The 15,648-nt window shown below is 44.9% G+C and overlaps 1 protein-coding gene across 3 annotated transcripts in view; it reads right to left on the reverse strand.

The window, feature by feature from the left end:
• The window catches only part of SLC36A2 (solute carrier family 36 member 2), a 57,563-nt gene that overhangs the window by 17,959 nt on the left and 23,956 nt on the right, over positions 1–15,648 (reverse strand). Inside the window, exons 1-6 of one of the 3 annotated variants that reach the window (XM_043913343.1) lie at positions 13,638–13,786; positions 12,026–12,191; positions 7,728–7,818; positions 7,045–7,133; positions 6,415–6,510; positions 2,450–2,534 (exon numbers count right to left, since the gene is read on the reverse strand). In XM_043913343.1, the coding sequence (XP_043769278.1) occupies positions 2,450–2,534; positions 6,415–6,510; positions 7,045–7,133; positions 7,728–7,818; positions 12,026–12,189 (525 nt within the window). In that variant the 5' untranslated portion in view covers positions 12,190–12,191; positions 13,638–13,786. Of the gene's footprint in view, positions 1–2,449; positions 2,535–6,414; positions 6,511–7,044; positions 7,134–7,727; positions 7,819–12,025; positions 12,192–12,842; positions 12,963–13,637; positions 13,787–15,648 lie in introns of those variants that run through there. The other 2 variants (XM_043913342.1, XM_043913341.1) reach the window with 2 other exon arrangements.

Below are 15,648 nucleotides of genomic sequence, written 5' to 3' on the forward strand. Positions count from 1 at the left end.
TACCTTGATTGCCAGCACTTCTCCAACCCACCTTTCAATGCCCAGCTCAGATGCATCTTCTCAAGGGAGCCTTCCCATGCTCCAACAATTTCTCCTGCTCCCATACATTTCTGCACCTTAGTCCACAATTAAGCATGCCCAACCTCAGGGTATTAATGGAGTCCTGATCCAGCACCAAAATATTATATTGATACTTAGCTTTATTTATATGCCTCAGAGCACATCTCCACTTAGTCTGAAAAGTCCTTGAGACAATGCTCACCTTGTCTCTAGGCAGATGACTGACAAAGTTCTGCTAATGTCAGGCTGATTTCTGAGTGGCAATGTGGCAATTAAGAGCCTTCAAATCAAACCCCCTGATCCAGTGATTTTACTTAAAATATACATTTACTAAAGAAATAAACAGGTATACAAAGATTTGTACAGATTATAGTAGAAAAACAAAGGGAAACAAAATATCAGATGATAAAAGATTAAGTCATCAGTGTGATGGAAAATTCTAAAACTATTAAAAATTATTCTAGGGACTTTCCTGGTGGTCCAGTGGCTAAGACTCCTCGCTTCTAATGCAGGGGGCTTGGGTTCCATCCCTGGCCAGGGAACTAGATCCCACATGCTGCAATGAAGATCAAAGATCCCATGTGCCACAACTAAGACTCTGGGCAGCCAAATAAATAAAAATTTTAAAATTATACAAAAAATTTTAAGAACATTGAAAAATGCTAATCAGTAAATGCTCATTTTACACAACAACAGGACTTCTCCGGTGGTACAGTGGATAAGAATCTGCCTGCCAACGCAGGGGACACGGGTTTGATGCCTAGTCCAGGAAAATCCCACTTGCCATGGAGCAACGAAGCCTGTGTGCCACAATTACTCAGCCTGCATGCTGCATGTGCTGAGCCTGTGCTCTCTCGGCTGAGCTCTGCAACAAGAAGAGCCACTGCAATGAGAGGCCTGTGCTCTGCAACAAAGATTAGCCCCTGCTTCCCACAGCTAGAGAAAACCTGCATGCAGCAACAAAGACCTAGCACAACCGAAAAAAAAGAAGGACGAAAAATACAAACTGCCAATAAACATATGAAAAGATTCTCGAACTCTGCAGTAATAAATAAACAATAAAGGGCAACCAAAATGTCATTAAAAATAAAACAATACCAATGAGTGTTAGATTAAGAATACTTTTGTTTTATTTTGAGAAGCAGTATAGCATAGTGTTTAAAAAATAGAGCTGTGATGTTAAAACACCTATGTTTCTAACCTTTGCTCTGTGACCCTATTTATATAAATTACAGAGTTCATAACAACAGTTTTCTCACCTACAAGATGGGAATAACTGCAGTACCTACTCTGATAAGACCATGTGTGCTTAGCCGTTCAGTCATGCCCAACTCTTTGCAACCCCATGGACTGTAGCCTGCCAGGCTCCTCTGTCCATGGGGATTCTCCAGGCAAGAATACTAGAGTGGGTTGTCATGCCCTCCTTCAGGGTATCTTCCCAACCCAGGGATTAAACCCAGGTCTCCCGGATTGCAGGCAGATTCTTTACCATCTGAGCCACGAGGGAAGCCCCTGATAAGACCATGGAGAGAACTAAATGAGGGAAAGCTTATAAAATGATCTGCATTATACCTGACACATAATAGAAGCTAACTTTGAATTCTTACTATTTTTTCCTACTATTTAAGTTTTTTTTACATTTCCAAATTTCTGATACTACATTAAGCAAAAAAAAAAAAAAAAAAAAAGCCCTAAAGAACAGTGTTCTTTATTAAGCTTATTGATTGACTAAGGATGATCTCTGTTATTACCCATATTATTTTGCTCAAATTGCTATGAGATAACCTCTGGGTCAGACTGAAAGAATTTCTTGGGGACAAAAACTGTTAAACCATAGATAGGAAGCAATTAAAGGTAATAAAGATGACCCAAAGATTAGGCACCATTTGAAAAGACCTGTTATCAGTTTAAGAAGAGTTAAGGAAGATTAAGACAACTCTTGGACAAAAGGTACTGTGGAAAAGTAACCACTTACAGAAATCTGCAGACACGTGAACTCAGAGGAAGTCTGTGTTCACTGATAACATCTAGTTTACCTTCCTTTGTATGATGAGAATTTGCATGTGCATGCATGCTCGGTCATATCTAACTCTGCAACTCCACGGACTATAGCCTACCAGGCTCCTCTGTCCATGGGATTTCCCAGGCAAGAATACTGGAGTGGGTTGCCATTTCCTTCTCCAGGGGATCTTACTGACCCAGAGACTGAACTCTCATTTCTTGTGTCTCCTGCATTGGCAGATGGATTCTTTACCACTGTGCCACCTGGGAAGCCCCATGATGAGGACACTAGGGCCCAAAGAGAAGAAGCCATTTGTTGAACAACTAAAATGAGAGGACTCTCCTTTTTCAGATCTTTTTCCCTCTCACCTTCTCTAGAAGACTCTACCTGTTTTAAATTATCAGCCAGAAACACAATGTATACGCAGCAGAAGCCCATCTGGGTGACTATAAGAAAGAAGCTCACAATACACCTGAAAAACAGTAGAGAGAAAGAAAAAACTTGTTACAAAAGAAGAATTGATTTGTCATTTCCACTTCTGTCCTCAGGGGTTGGTGACCCTTGACCAGCACCCTCGGTCCTGCCACCACAATCAACAATGGGGTAGTAAGAAGGGATGTAACAATAGTTCTTTTAAAAACATGTTTCTCAATCACCCCCACACTTTCAGCTCAGCAAGTGGTAAAATTCTTCATCATCAGAAACCTTGCCCCATACCCAGCTCTGTGTTGATACTAACCAATATAAGGCAGTAGGCTCAACTTATTAGCGATCATTAAAACTTTTTCCTACCAGTGCCAGACACCATATTAGGCTCTGAGGATACACAGACAAATAACACATGGCCCTTCTTTCCTCTACTGGTTGAGAGATTAGTGGATGAGATAGACAAGAAAAATAACATGGTCCTAAGGGCCATGGTTCAGAGAAGGCAATGGCACCCCACTCCAGTACTCTTGCCTGGAAAATCCCATGGATGGAGGAGCCTGGTAGGCTGCAGTCCATGAGGTAGCTAAGAGTCGGACATGACTGAGCGACTTCACTTTCACTTTTCACTTTCATGCATTGGAGAAGGAAATGGCAACCCACTCCAGTGTTCTAGACTGGAGAATCCCAGGGACGGCGGAGCCTGGTAGGCTGCCATCTATGGGGTCGCACAGAGTCGGACATGACTGAAGCGACTTAGCAGCAGCAGCAGCAGCAGCAGCAAGAGACATGATTAAAAAGGGCAATTTACCCGAATTAGGGAGCAGACAGCCTTTTTAGAAAAACCAATACCTGAGCAGAGTCCCTTGGGAAGAGGAAGAAAGAGAGAGAAAGAAAAGGAATAAAGAGGAGGAGCAGATGGTGAGGAAGAAGTGATGAAAAAGCACTTCAGCAGAGGGAATAGGCAGAGTTCTACAGTGGCCATGTGGAGAGTCTACTGGAGGGGCCAAGACTGAGGATGGAAAGACCTGATAATGGAGGTGAAAGATGGCAGCCACCTGGACAAAGCCATGGTCATTAGGATGAGAGAACAGAAAGCATTTTAAGAGATACTAGGTAACAAGAACTTACAGAACCTGGTGACCACCTACATCTAGGGAAAGGAAAAAGGAAACGACCTAAGGTAAGTACCAAGTTTTTTGGCCTGGACAACAAAATGAACAGGGAAACTCAGAAGGAATAAGAGGTTTTTAGGGAAGGGGAGGAATGGCACCTTCAGTACTTGAATTGTTGAGCATGAGGTTCCTACAGGAGACATTCAGCCATATACTGGGGTATGAAAATGCTGATTTGTCCAGGAAATAGACAAATTCTTTATCAAGGTAATGGATAAAAGACAAAATACCTTTATCCAGGTAGTGGATAAATCCTTGAGAAGGTGAATCGGTGGTGGAAAGTGTACAGAGAAAGAAGAAAAGGCAGCGTTCCAAACCCTAGGGAATACCAACATTTAAAATCATAGAAACAAAAAAAACCCTGCAAAGTAATGGCCAGAGAGGTAGGTGGTGAAACTAGGGTGAAAGGGGGCTTAACAGAAGTCAGGTGTAGAGAAAACGTTTAAAGAAGAGAACAGTCAGTTGTCCCTACTGCTTCTGAGAGGTTCTCTGGGGCAAGGAAGGTGTATCAGGGATTTCTTTTAGGATACTGGTGGAAAGGACTTTGGTAGAAGTATATGACAGGAGAGCCAGGGGACCCATGAAGGAGGTGTGATGGGGTGTGTGGAAGTAAAGTCAGAGGGCGAGTTTTTCTTTCATGAAGTTAGGGTGTAAGTTCCAGTGTTGAAGGTGCCCCTTTTGTTCATCACTGTAAACCCAATGATTAAAGCACTTCCTAATACACTGCAGGTATTTAGTAGTATATATCTGTTGAATAATCAGATAATGAATATGAGATAGAGGGTGGTATATGGTCCAGGAGTCTTTATTAATTAATTTATTTTTAAGATGGAGATATAGGAACACATTTCAACATTGAGAGGAAGAATTCATTGTTCAAAAAGAAGTTTAGGTTATAGGAGAGGAGATAATTAATGGAGTGGTGTTCCTAAATAGAGCAGGAAAATCTACCTTATATGCTCAACAATGAGTCGAAGGATCTGAGGGGTTTCGACAGACAAAAGCCTCCTCTTGGGTTACACAGTTGGGAAAATCCTGGCAATTATCCCATAGCCTTTCTAGTCTGCTCATAGACTGAATTTATAATGCAATGTGTGAAGGGGCTTTGGGTCAAGAGAGGCACCAGACCCATGATGTTCATGGGCAAAGCACACCTCAGGCAGTGCAGTTTGGAGTATCACAGTTCAAAAGAGACTTTGATAATCTAGAGATGCACAGAAAAGAGTAGAGAAGGTGGAAAGAGGTCTGAAAATGAAGACAAAAGAGTAGATTTAGTCCCAAGTACCAGGGAACAGAGGCTTCCCAGGTGGCTCAGTGGTAAAGAATCCACCTGCAATGCAGGAGACACGGGTTTGATCCCAGGCAAGATCCCCTGGAGGAAGGCATGGCAACCCACTCCAGTATTCTTGCCTGGGAAATCCCATGGACAGAGGAGCCTGGCAGGCTACAGTCCATGGGGTTGCAAAGAATTGGACACGACTCAGTGACTAAACAAGAAAAACCAGGGGACAAAAGGTATTGATTTTCTATCATCTCTGAAAGTAAAAAAAGTGGGAGTTGCAGGAGAAAGACTTGAGCTCACCAAGGAATCAATGTCTTGGTTTTTCTGTCTATTTTTTCCTCATTATATACTTTCTCCCTAAGAGACCTTTTCTGTCCCCTGGCTTCATAGCTAATGACTTCAATTCAGTGTCTCCTGCATGAAGATAGGCTCAAACCTATACATATAACTACCCACTTGACGCAACTGCTTATATATCCAAAACAGAAGTCACCAGAAGTATACCTTGGCATTTTCCTTTCCCTACAACCCCAGGATCCAAATAATGACCAAATTCACTTTTCTCCATCCCCACTGCGGCCAGCCTGGACCCAGCCTTCACTGTCACCTGCCACCAGGATGTTGTCAACAGCCCCTTCATGGGCCTAAGTATACTTTTGCTTCCTTACAATTTATTCTCCTTACAGAAGCCAGGTAGAGCTTCAGATAATGCAAATATGATTAAAACAGGAAAGCCTCTGATTAAAACCCTCCAAAGGTTTCTTGGTTGCTTTTAAGAAAAGAACAAGACCTTAAAGAGGGTCTAAAACGTAGACCTTGGTAGGGCCCTGGATCTTCGGCATCATCTCCCTATCTGCCATCAAGCCACCTGGTCTTTCTTTAACCTGAAACTATCATATTCTCCCTCTTGCTTTGGGACTTTCATATTTTGGTCCTCTTCCTGGAAGGCCCCTCAGACTTCTGCCCACTTTCCCCTAGGTAATTCCTTATTCCTAAGAGCGCCTTTTATCAGACCTAATCTCAACTGTTTCATCCCAGGACATCTACCTGAACCCATATACCTCTTCTTATCTGCTTGGGAGCAACTAGTACCTCCTTCCGTCATGGTACTTGTCCCAATGACTATTAAGTAACTTGTGTCTTAAACTTTTAAGGTCTGTGTTTCCCACTGGACTATGGATTCTGCAAGGGCAAAGCCTTGTTTGCCTGGTTCTCCACAGTATTTCTCGGGCTTGATAGGCAGCTGCAACTAAATAAATGTGGTTTAATAAAAAGATGAATGAAATTAAAGTTGGACAGCAAAGGAATGAGCACTCTGTACATATAAGGAATAAGACTGGATCAGGCAGATTGCCACAGGCAGATTCCTTTCATGTGAAGTCCACTGTTCTGTATCACATGAGCCAACTTTGCAGGGAAGAGGGCAGCCCTGACAGTCACATGTACTTCACAAAGCAAGAATAAGATACCTTCCCCAGCGTGCGTGGTTCTGGAGCCAGGCGCTGGGGTTGGCTTCTAGTGCATGCATCACTGTATCCCCATAGTCCATAAAGGGCTTATTGAACCTGCAGAGGAGAGTGCATACAGTTACCAGGAGGCACTTTAACCTAAGATCACATAACTGAAAAGTCAGGAGACACATAGCAAGGCAGAACCCAGCTGGAATGGAAAGAACACTGGGGCAGGCACCCAAGTTCTAGTTCAGACTTTTGACACCTGGTGGTATTTCCTTGATGGCTTGTTTTCCTTACCTGTCAGTTGGGGCAGTGACTACATAACAAGGGTAATAACACACATATTGCATGGGTACAGGTGTTCTCATACCCATGATTCTATTGGATCCTCATGACAATTCTCTGAGGCACGGTTAGGCATGGATTGTTTATGTCCAATTTACAGATGAGCCGAGTGGATAATTACAATGGTCTGATTGAGATCAGCTAATGAGTCACATGGCAGAGTCTCCTTAGGTCCCTGCCCTAAATGCTTTTCTTTTTTTCCGGGTCTTGTTGAAGGAAATTAAGAAGTGAAATCTTATTATGTGGGATGTTTCTGAGAACCAAGTACTGAGGGAGTTAACAAGATGCTATTTTCCTCACCTGTGGCAGAAGCGCCGGGCACACCTGATCAGGATGTGCATACAGTGGCAGGAGATGAGGCCCATGGCCAGCAAACTGAGTGGGCCCATCTGGAGGACGGGCCAAGGGGCAAGGGAAGAGAGGAGAAAATGAGTTTGTGAATAACACGGAGAGGAGAGATTTGGTAGCGCAGATATTATTCAGGAATCAGAGAACTTTTTAGCAAACTGGTTTGCGAGCCCCTTTTAGCAGTAACATTTATTCTTTCTTTTTTCTTTCTTGAAGTATAGTTGGCTTACAATATTATGTATTCTTTCAAATGTGATCTCAAGTAGTACTCCAATAAAGTGCAAAAAGCAATTACAATGAGGTGCTGTGGTGGGAGTAAGGGACTCAGAATTCTGATCCTTGTGGGTTCTGAGTGTCCCTGAGAGCTAGTGCTCTATAGAGCACAGTTGGAAAACAAGCTATGGTCCATCCCCAGCATTGCACAAGGGAGGAAACTGACACCTGGACTGCAGACAACTGACTTGCTAAGGCCACTCAAAGTCTGTGGCAGAGCCAGAATTCAAACCCAGCTTAGATGTCTAGACTCCAAGTTGCTTTTCAGAAAGATTGGTCACTGTAGGCCACCATAAACCCTGTCCTCCTACTCCCAGCTACCATCCAGTTGTACTGGACCCACCTTCAGCAGCCCCTCTTACCAGGATGCCTGCATTCTTCATAGCCAGCGGGAGTCCCAGGACCCCTGTGCCTATGTTACCTTTCACCAGGTGAACCAAGGTCTGGAATGCTCTAAAGGAGAGGAAAAAGACATGAGCATGTGGATGCACAGAGGTGAGGAGATCCAACAGGTATCCCATCCCAGCATGCCATACCTGAGTTGAGCTGGTCCATAAGTAGACTCCTGTCTGTATCTCAGTCCCCATGGTCTTTTCTGGCACCCTGGATCTCATGTAGGGTGACCAAGCATCCCAGCTTTCCCTGAACTATCCTGGTTTTAGGGGCTTCTCTGGTAGCTCAGACAGTAAAGTGTCTGCCTACAATGCAGGAGACCCGGGTTCAATCCCTGGGTTGGGAAGATCTCCTGGAGAAGGAAGTGGCAACCCACTCCAGTATTCTTGCCTGGGAAATCCCATGGATGGAGGAACCCGGTAGGCTACAGTCCATGGGGTTGCAAAGAATCAGACATGACTGAGTGACTTCACTTTTTTTCTTTTTGGTGGCTCTGTGGTAAAGAATCTGCCTGCAGTGCAGGAGACGTGGGTTTGATCCCTGGGTTGGGAAGATTCCCTGAAGGAGAGCATGGCAACCAACTCCAACATTGCTGCCTGGAGAATACCATGGACAGAGGAGCCTGGCAGGCTACAGTCCTTGGGGTCACAGAATCAGACATGACTGAAGTGACTTGGCATGCATGCTTTGGTTTTAACAGCTCACACTTAATATATGCCATTAGAACACTTACTATAATATGTAACAGACATTATGCTAAGGATTTCATGTATTATCTCATTTAATCTTCTTGTGGTGATGAGGGAGTAGGTTATTACCTTTATTTTGCAGATGAGGAAACTGAAGAATAGAGATTTTTTTAATAGACTTATCTAAGTATGTGTGTGTGCTAAGTCGTTTCAGTTGCATCCAACTCTTTGCGATCCCATGGACTATCTAAGGATATTCTGGGTATATATACCCAGAAACTGTCTCAGAGTCTCTGTTCTTCACCCCACTTCTACTGGGCTGTCTCCAGGAAAGGAGTTCAGATAGATGAGTTAAAGAGACAGCCCCATTTCATAATCAAGGGAGCTAAGGCTCAGAGCGGGACTATGGTCATGGTACTGTTAGCAGATACAGAACTGAACTCAGAGGAAAGGGGAGAGGAGAGGCAGCAAAAAGAAATCATGTGACTTCTGGTACAGAAATCAAGTGACTTGGGACCCCAGGTGGGTATCTGCTGGGACAGGGTAATTTAAGGTTTGGGCTCCAGAGGGATTTTTTTTTCCCCTCAGGCCAGGACATCAAACTGGGGAATGGCAAGTCTCCTCCCACCTCCAACAAAAACAAAACCCAAATTTCAGAACTTTCAAAACTCACATCTTTAAGACAGATGTGAAGGTGGTCCAGAACACAAGGTCTAAACCATCAGGGAGAAACATATACTCTCTTTGATGGTGAATTAACAGCCTATCTTCACACCTCTTTGTACCTAGATCAGGTTAAACTGAGTATTAGGTTTACAAGTTAGAGAAACTTTAGCACTTTCCCATGAGAGCCTTCCAGTGAGGAGACTTACTGCGCAAAACAGCAGAGGTACTCTGGAAAAAGCCTGGTCTCTGGGGTTGGACATATCAGGGAAGTCCAAGGCTGGACTTCCGCAGTAGTACAGTGGTTAACACTTCATGCTTCCACTGGAGGGGGCTTGGGTTCAACTCCTGGTGGGGGAACCAAGATCCCAACCAGATCTTGGTGTACACAGCTTGGCCAAAAACAAACAACAAACAAACAAAAAACCCAAGGCTACTATTTAACTAGCTGTGTTATCGTGGGCAACATGTCTGCTTTGCTAAGCCTCTGTAAATATTAGCAGGAATGGTATTTTTGAAAGACCTGTCCCAAACACCTGTATCTTTATATTAATCTCTGAATCCTCTAGCTTCCTGAGGAACTGCCCATTGACTTGATAAGGGTTAAAGAGAAAAACTGCAGGGGAAAGAGGGTGGGAGAGTCTTTGCATGCTTTTCTCTCACCCTGTGGGTGTCAACATCGCTGACAGAGCACTGCACCCCACGGTTCTCCAATGATGGGTTTGTTTGGCAACCATGGTCAATGGGTCACTTGGAAATTTCTATCTAAAGGACTTAGGAAATCAGAATTTAACTTTAGACCACTCAGGCAACTTAATAATGTGGTGAACTGTGCAAAGCACTGGGCTGGGAGACAGGAGAACTGGGTGCCAGTCCTAACTCCCTCGGTGACTCTGGAACGTCATTAGAGTTGTGGCAGTCAGCTTGCAGGCACTGCACTTGGGGGCTTCCTCCACGATGTTCTTTGCAGCCAACCTGGGAGGAGCTGACTGTTATTTCGCAGGGCAGACTCTGGAGTACTGAGAAGTTCTATCACTTGCTCTGGCTGGTAAGTAGCTAAAGGGGGAATTCAAACCCAGGTGAATGTACTCCACAGGTACCATACTTACTTGACCTGTTTAATACCTCCCTCCAAACTAGGAGCAAGTTCTGGCTTGCTTTATATTTTTGATTCTTACATAGCTAAAATTACCATTAAACTATGTTTTAGCTCAGGAGATAAGAGCTAAATGGTTCCCTCAAGGTCTCTGATTGAGAAATATCCCGCCTCAGGGACTTCCAACCAGTCCATCCTAAAGGAGATTAGTCCTGGTTATTCATTGGAAGGACTGATACTGAAGCTGAAACTCCAATACTTTGGTCACCTGATACGAACAGCTGACTCATTTGAAAAGACCCTGATGCTGGGAAAGATTGAGGGCAGGAGAAGAAGGGGACAACAGAGGATGAGATGGTTGGATGGCATCACTGACTCGGTGGACATGGGTTTGGGTAGACTCTGGCAGTTGGTGATGGATAGGGAAGCCCTGGCGTGCAGCGGTTCATGGGGTCGCAAAGAGTCAGACATGACAGAATGACTGAACTGAACTTAATTGAACAGGGACTTCCCTGGTGGTCCAGTGGTTAAGACTCTTTGCTTCCAATTAGAGGCTTGCAAGTTCAATTCCTGGTTGAGGAACTAAGGTCTCATATGTCCTGTGGTGTGGAAAAAAATTTTTTTTAAATAATAAAAACTCTGAAATGCCCCGTCTCAGTAGTGGATGGTCCCAAGGCCTGAAGGGCTCACCTTCAGGATTTGAATTCTTAGCAATTCCCAGGACTAGTCCTGGGGCAAGTGAACCATGTCATAATGTCGGTCACTGTGTCCATCCCTGAATCGTCCTGCAGGGGGGCATGGGAGCAGCTTTGCCTGCCCCTTTATCATAACTTCTCTCTCTTTGCTGTTCACTGTCCCCCTACCCCTACAACATTCAACCTTTCAGATTTAATTTCCACAGCCACCCTCCTTAAATTCACATTGCCACCAATGTATCCCTGTTTTGCATATGGGGATAAACTGAGGCTTAGAAAAAGAAGGAGCAGACCTTCTTGGATGCATATGTCCTTTCTACTATACCGACAGGGTCAACGTTTTCTTCATAAAGCCGCAGGATCTTTATCACCATGCCCATCAGCCACTAGCCACGCTGCTTGAAGGGTGGAGAGGAAGGGAGCTGGAGCCTGTAGTTTGGCTTCCCTGCTTTGAGTACATCCCTCCTTGTCATGGTTTGAAAGCTTTGCCAGAGGTCTCCCCTTCCCCCCACACAGACCCAGGAAGGTGGAAGAAACGAGACTCTTCTATATACTGTGCTTCTGATGTTGTCACTGCAGTTCTCAATTGAAATAGAGGCTGGGTAACTGCAGGGAGGAGGCAATGCTTGGTTGTCTGTGGTTTTAGCTCAAGCATCACCTTCTACACCAAGAAGCTGGGGATTCTGCCTCTCTCCCAGACATTATCAGGGCCAGCCAGAAGCAAAACTGACTCTAGGGCTTCACTTCAATAAAAATAAAATAAACTGACTTTAGGGCTGTACTTTAGTTAAAAACAAGCAAACAAACAAACAGACTCTAGGGCCAGCACTGGATTCCAGGCCCCATCCTACCAATGAGCCAGGGCGTGGCCTGGGGTAATGTGCCTTAGTTTCCCCATGTGCATGTTTTGGGGGCTAGATCACTATATCCTGAGGGCTTTCTGACAGTCTCCCCTACTGCCCCTTTAAGTTCTCAAGTTGACTCAGCCTCCGACTGCATTTCTTGCAGCCTTGGTCTCCCCATGTGCACGATGGGTTGGCGGTCAACACCCATCTCGGGGTTCTTGCCACTGCAAGCTTCCAGACTGGAAGGCAGAAATGGAGATGGCAGTAAAGAGCACTCACGTTATGCCCTTGGTTGTCTCCAAGCCCGGTGACTCAGAAGGGCTTCCATCCAAGAAACCGGAGTCCTTGTTCGGCAGCTCCTTGGCACCCTCAGGAGGGGATCTGAGGTCCAGGTTGAGGTCAACAGCTCCCTGGGGACTCCTGGCACCCTTTGCCATGGACATGGCTGTGCAGAAAGAGAGGGCTCCCGGTGATGGAGGGGGTCTGCACTGAGCAGGAAGGTGTCCAGTCAGGTGCAAAACCCCAGCTCTGCGGCTCCTGCCTTTTTGCAGGCTCTGGCCAAGTGGGAAAGAGGCCCCGCCCACCTCCCCCGGAGGGTGTGCCTCCTGCCTGAAGAAGCCCCGTGGAAGAGGAACAATCCCCAGACTGAGGAGGAAAGGAGGGGAGGGGCGGGGTCTGGGAAGGGAGTCATCCCTGCTTACCTAACAACAGTAGTGGCAACAGCAATGGCCATACTGATCATTTTGATGACTAATATTTATTAAGCATTTCTCTAAGGGACAGATGCTCTTCTAAGCACTTTCCCTATATTTTCTCACTTAGTCCTATAAATTAAATAGTGAGGAAATCAGGCTCTGAACTAAAAGGACCTGCCTAAGGTCACATAACTAAAAAAGTGACAGAGTAGGAATGAGAGCTCAACGCATCCATCCAGTGTTTTAGCCAATAACCTATGTCTACCTCCAAGAGAACACACCCCCCTCCACCTCCACAGGGGCAGGGGCCCCACTTCCCATTGGCTGCATATCTGCTGTAAGGCATCCTTCTAGGAGCTCCCCTTTATTAAGCTGGAAAAAAAGGAGCCCCACTTACTCACCTCTAACTGCTTCTTAGCTTTTGTGAGGCTTCAGGGAGAGAGGAGGATCCTTTCAGAAAGGGTCAGAGAGGCAGAGATTCCTCAACCCCTAACCTAGCCCCATTTCACTGGATAGGACGCTGGCCTCAGCTGAGGGACAGAGTTGCCTAAAGTCACATGTGACCATCAAAACAGAACTGTGCAGCTAAAGAAGGCTTTGGAGGTTTCTCTAGTGTTCCATTCTCTGTCATTATCTCTGCTTCAGTGACAGATGAATTGGCCAAAATTTCCTCCTCCCTCAAAATTATAGCACTTTACTCAAGCCATACCATTCCCTACATAATTATCTCATGTGCCATGAGCTTTATTTAGGTGGTCTTACAGCCAACTGGTAGCATCTGAAACAGATTTGTCTGGGTCCCTCCCTTACATGGGACCCTTTCCAAGGTCCTACATGCAATTTTGAATTTGTAATTTTGTGTTCTTTTTCTTAAAGAGGCTCTCTCCACTGGCAACTGCTACCTCAACCCCCCCTCCCTGTGGTATAAACTTCAGACTCCACAAAGCCTATCTACTTCTCTGGGTAGCACTGTTATTTTGTTTTTACAGATGTGGAAACTGAGGCTCGGGGAAGTAAAGAATAGCTTGCCCACAGCCACGCAAATCCTCAGCAGACCCCAAACTCTACCCTAGTCAGATCTTTCTACCTCTGAAGTCTGAAGCTTTGACCACTACACTTGAACCTTTTGGATTGAATCCTGGCCCACCCCCCCCCCCCCTTCAAGTTTCTTGCCCTGAATCAATAGAAACACCCACCATGGTATGAGAAACATCCTCTGTTCACTCATCTGGAACCATTACGTGGCCGTGTTCCTGGCCTGCGTGCGGGCAGGATGCACCCTCTGGTCTGCTCATTGTTGTTGTTCAGTCACCCAGTCATGTCTGACTCTTCGCAACCCCATGGATTGCAGAATGCCAGGCCTTCCTGTCCCTCATCATCTCCTGGAGTTTGCCCAAGTTCATGTCCACTGCATTGGTGATGCCATCCAGCCATCTCATCCTTCTGTCTTCAATCTTTCCCAGCATCAAGGTCTTTTCCAGTGAGTTGGTTGTTCGCATCAGGGGACCAAAGTATTGCAGCATCAGCATCAGTCCTTCCAATGAATATTCAGGGTTGATTTCCTTTAGGATTGACTGGTTTGATCTCCTTGCTGTCTAAGGGACTCTCAAGTCTTCTCCAGCACCATAGTTCGAAAGCATCAATTCTAAGGCACTCTGCCTTGTTTATTGGTCCAACTCTCACAACCATATAGAAAGACCATAGCCTTGACTATATGGACCTTTGTTGGCAAAGGAATGTCTTTGCTTTTTAACACTTGTCTAGGTTTGTCATAAATTTTCTGCCAAGAAGCAATTGTCCTCTAATTTCATGGCTGCAGTCACCATCCATAGTGACTTTACAGCCCAAGATAGCACTGAGATTCCATACTGTGATTCTAATCTCAGATCTCATCCACCTATAGACCTTTGTTCTTGCTCAGGCCACAGGATCAGTAAGACTGTTAAGAACCTTGAGATGTTCAGATATAAGACTAGTTCCAGGGACTTCCCTGGTGGTCCAGTGGTTAGGACTCCATACTTTCACTGTGCTGGCCCCATGTTCAATTCCTGGTCTTCGGCGAAGTAAGATCCCACAAGTTGTGCTGAGGCAAAAAAAAAAAAAGACTAGTTCTTGCTTTCCTCCCCAGGTTGTAAATGGTAACCCATACTAGGGTTCATGGAAAATCCCATGGACAGAGGAGCCTCTTGGGCTATAGTTCATGGGGTTACAAAAGAGTCAGACATGACTTAGTGACTAAACAACAGTGCATAGTAGAAACTCCAAAATAAAATAAACAAACAAAAAATACTCTTCCCTCACATAGTTTATGTGTTTCAAGACTTTGGGGTTTCTTATGTCAATCAAATTTCCAAATGAATTTTCAGGCCTGCCATTCCAGTTCTACAAGGATTAGGTCATTAGCCAGTGCAGTCGCCCACTGACCGTGCACCCTGAAGGACATTCAGGAAGCATTCTGTGCTTTGACTTGGGTCTAGATACTTAAGATGCATATCTAAAGAATAATTTCAATGCACTCAGGTTCTTATATCTTCCCATCCAAAGAAAAATACTAAAATTAACTTGGAATGTGTATTTTTTGTGATTGGCAGTATCTTTTGATGTTTGGGCTATGTGTTTTTTTTCCAGCAGGAAAAACTCATATATCCCAGCTCCTCCTCCCTTATCTCTTTGGAGCAGTTCCTCAGAAGTATCTGAGAGGCTGTCTCCTGGGCTATAGTCCTCAGTAAGGTCCCAGAATCAAACTTAACTCACAACTTTGACACTGTGCACTTTTCTTTCAGTTGTCAGTTTTGGTGACCATGAAAGGATTCAGAGAAGGCTCTTCTCCTTGGACTGAACTCTATGAGGGTCGAGTCTTGGTACTAGCAGAGGCCCCTCATGCCTGGCTGCCTCTTTGGTGTGTCCAGACAATTTGGGTAAAACTCTCCTGGATCTTGGATCTCCCATTGTTGGCTGGTGATCCTGTTTTATTTGGTGGTGGATAAATTCCTCGCTGTGGGGAGTAGGTTTTGCTTGATCTTAGTTTCAGAAGAGAACCTGGGTTGCCTCAGTTGAAAAACGCTGAGTAGGTTTAGACTGAGTGATTAGGTAGGAGATTGGCCTGTTGATTTCCTGTTGAATTGGCTACTTTAATTGAGTTTGTCAGAATAAAAGTGGAAATGTTGCACAAGAGTTTTCAGCTCTGAAGAAGAAAAGGAGCATCTC

This window comes from Cervus elaphus, chromosome 9, assembly GCF_910594005.1.
Source record: "Cervus elaphus chromosome 9, mCerEla1.1, whole genome shotgun sequence".
Classification (NCBI taxonomy): Eukaryota; Metazoa; Chordata; class Mammalia; order Artiodactyla; family Cervidae; genus Cervus; species Cervus elaphus.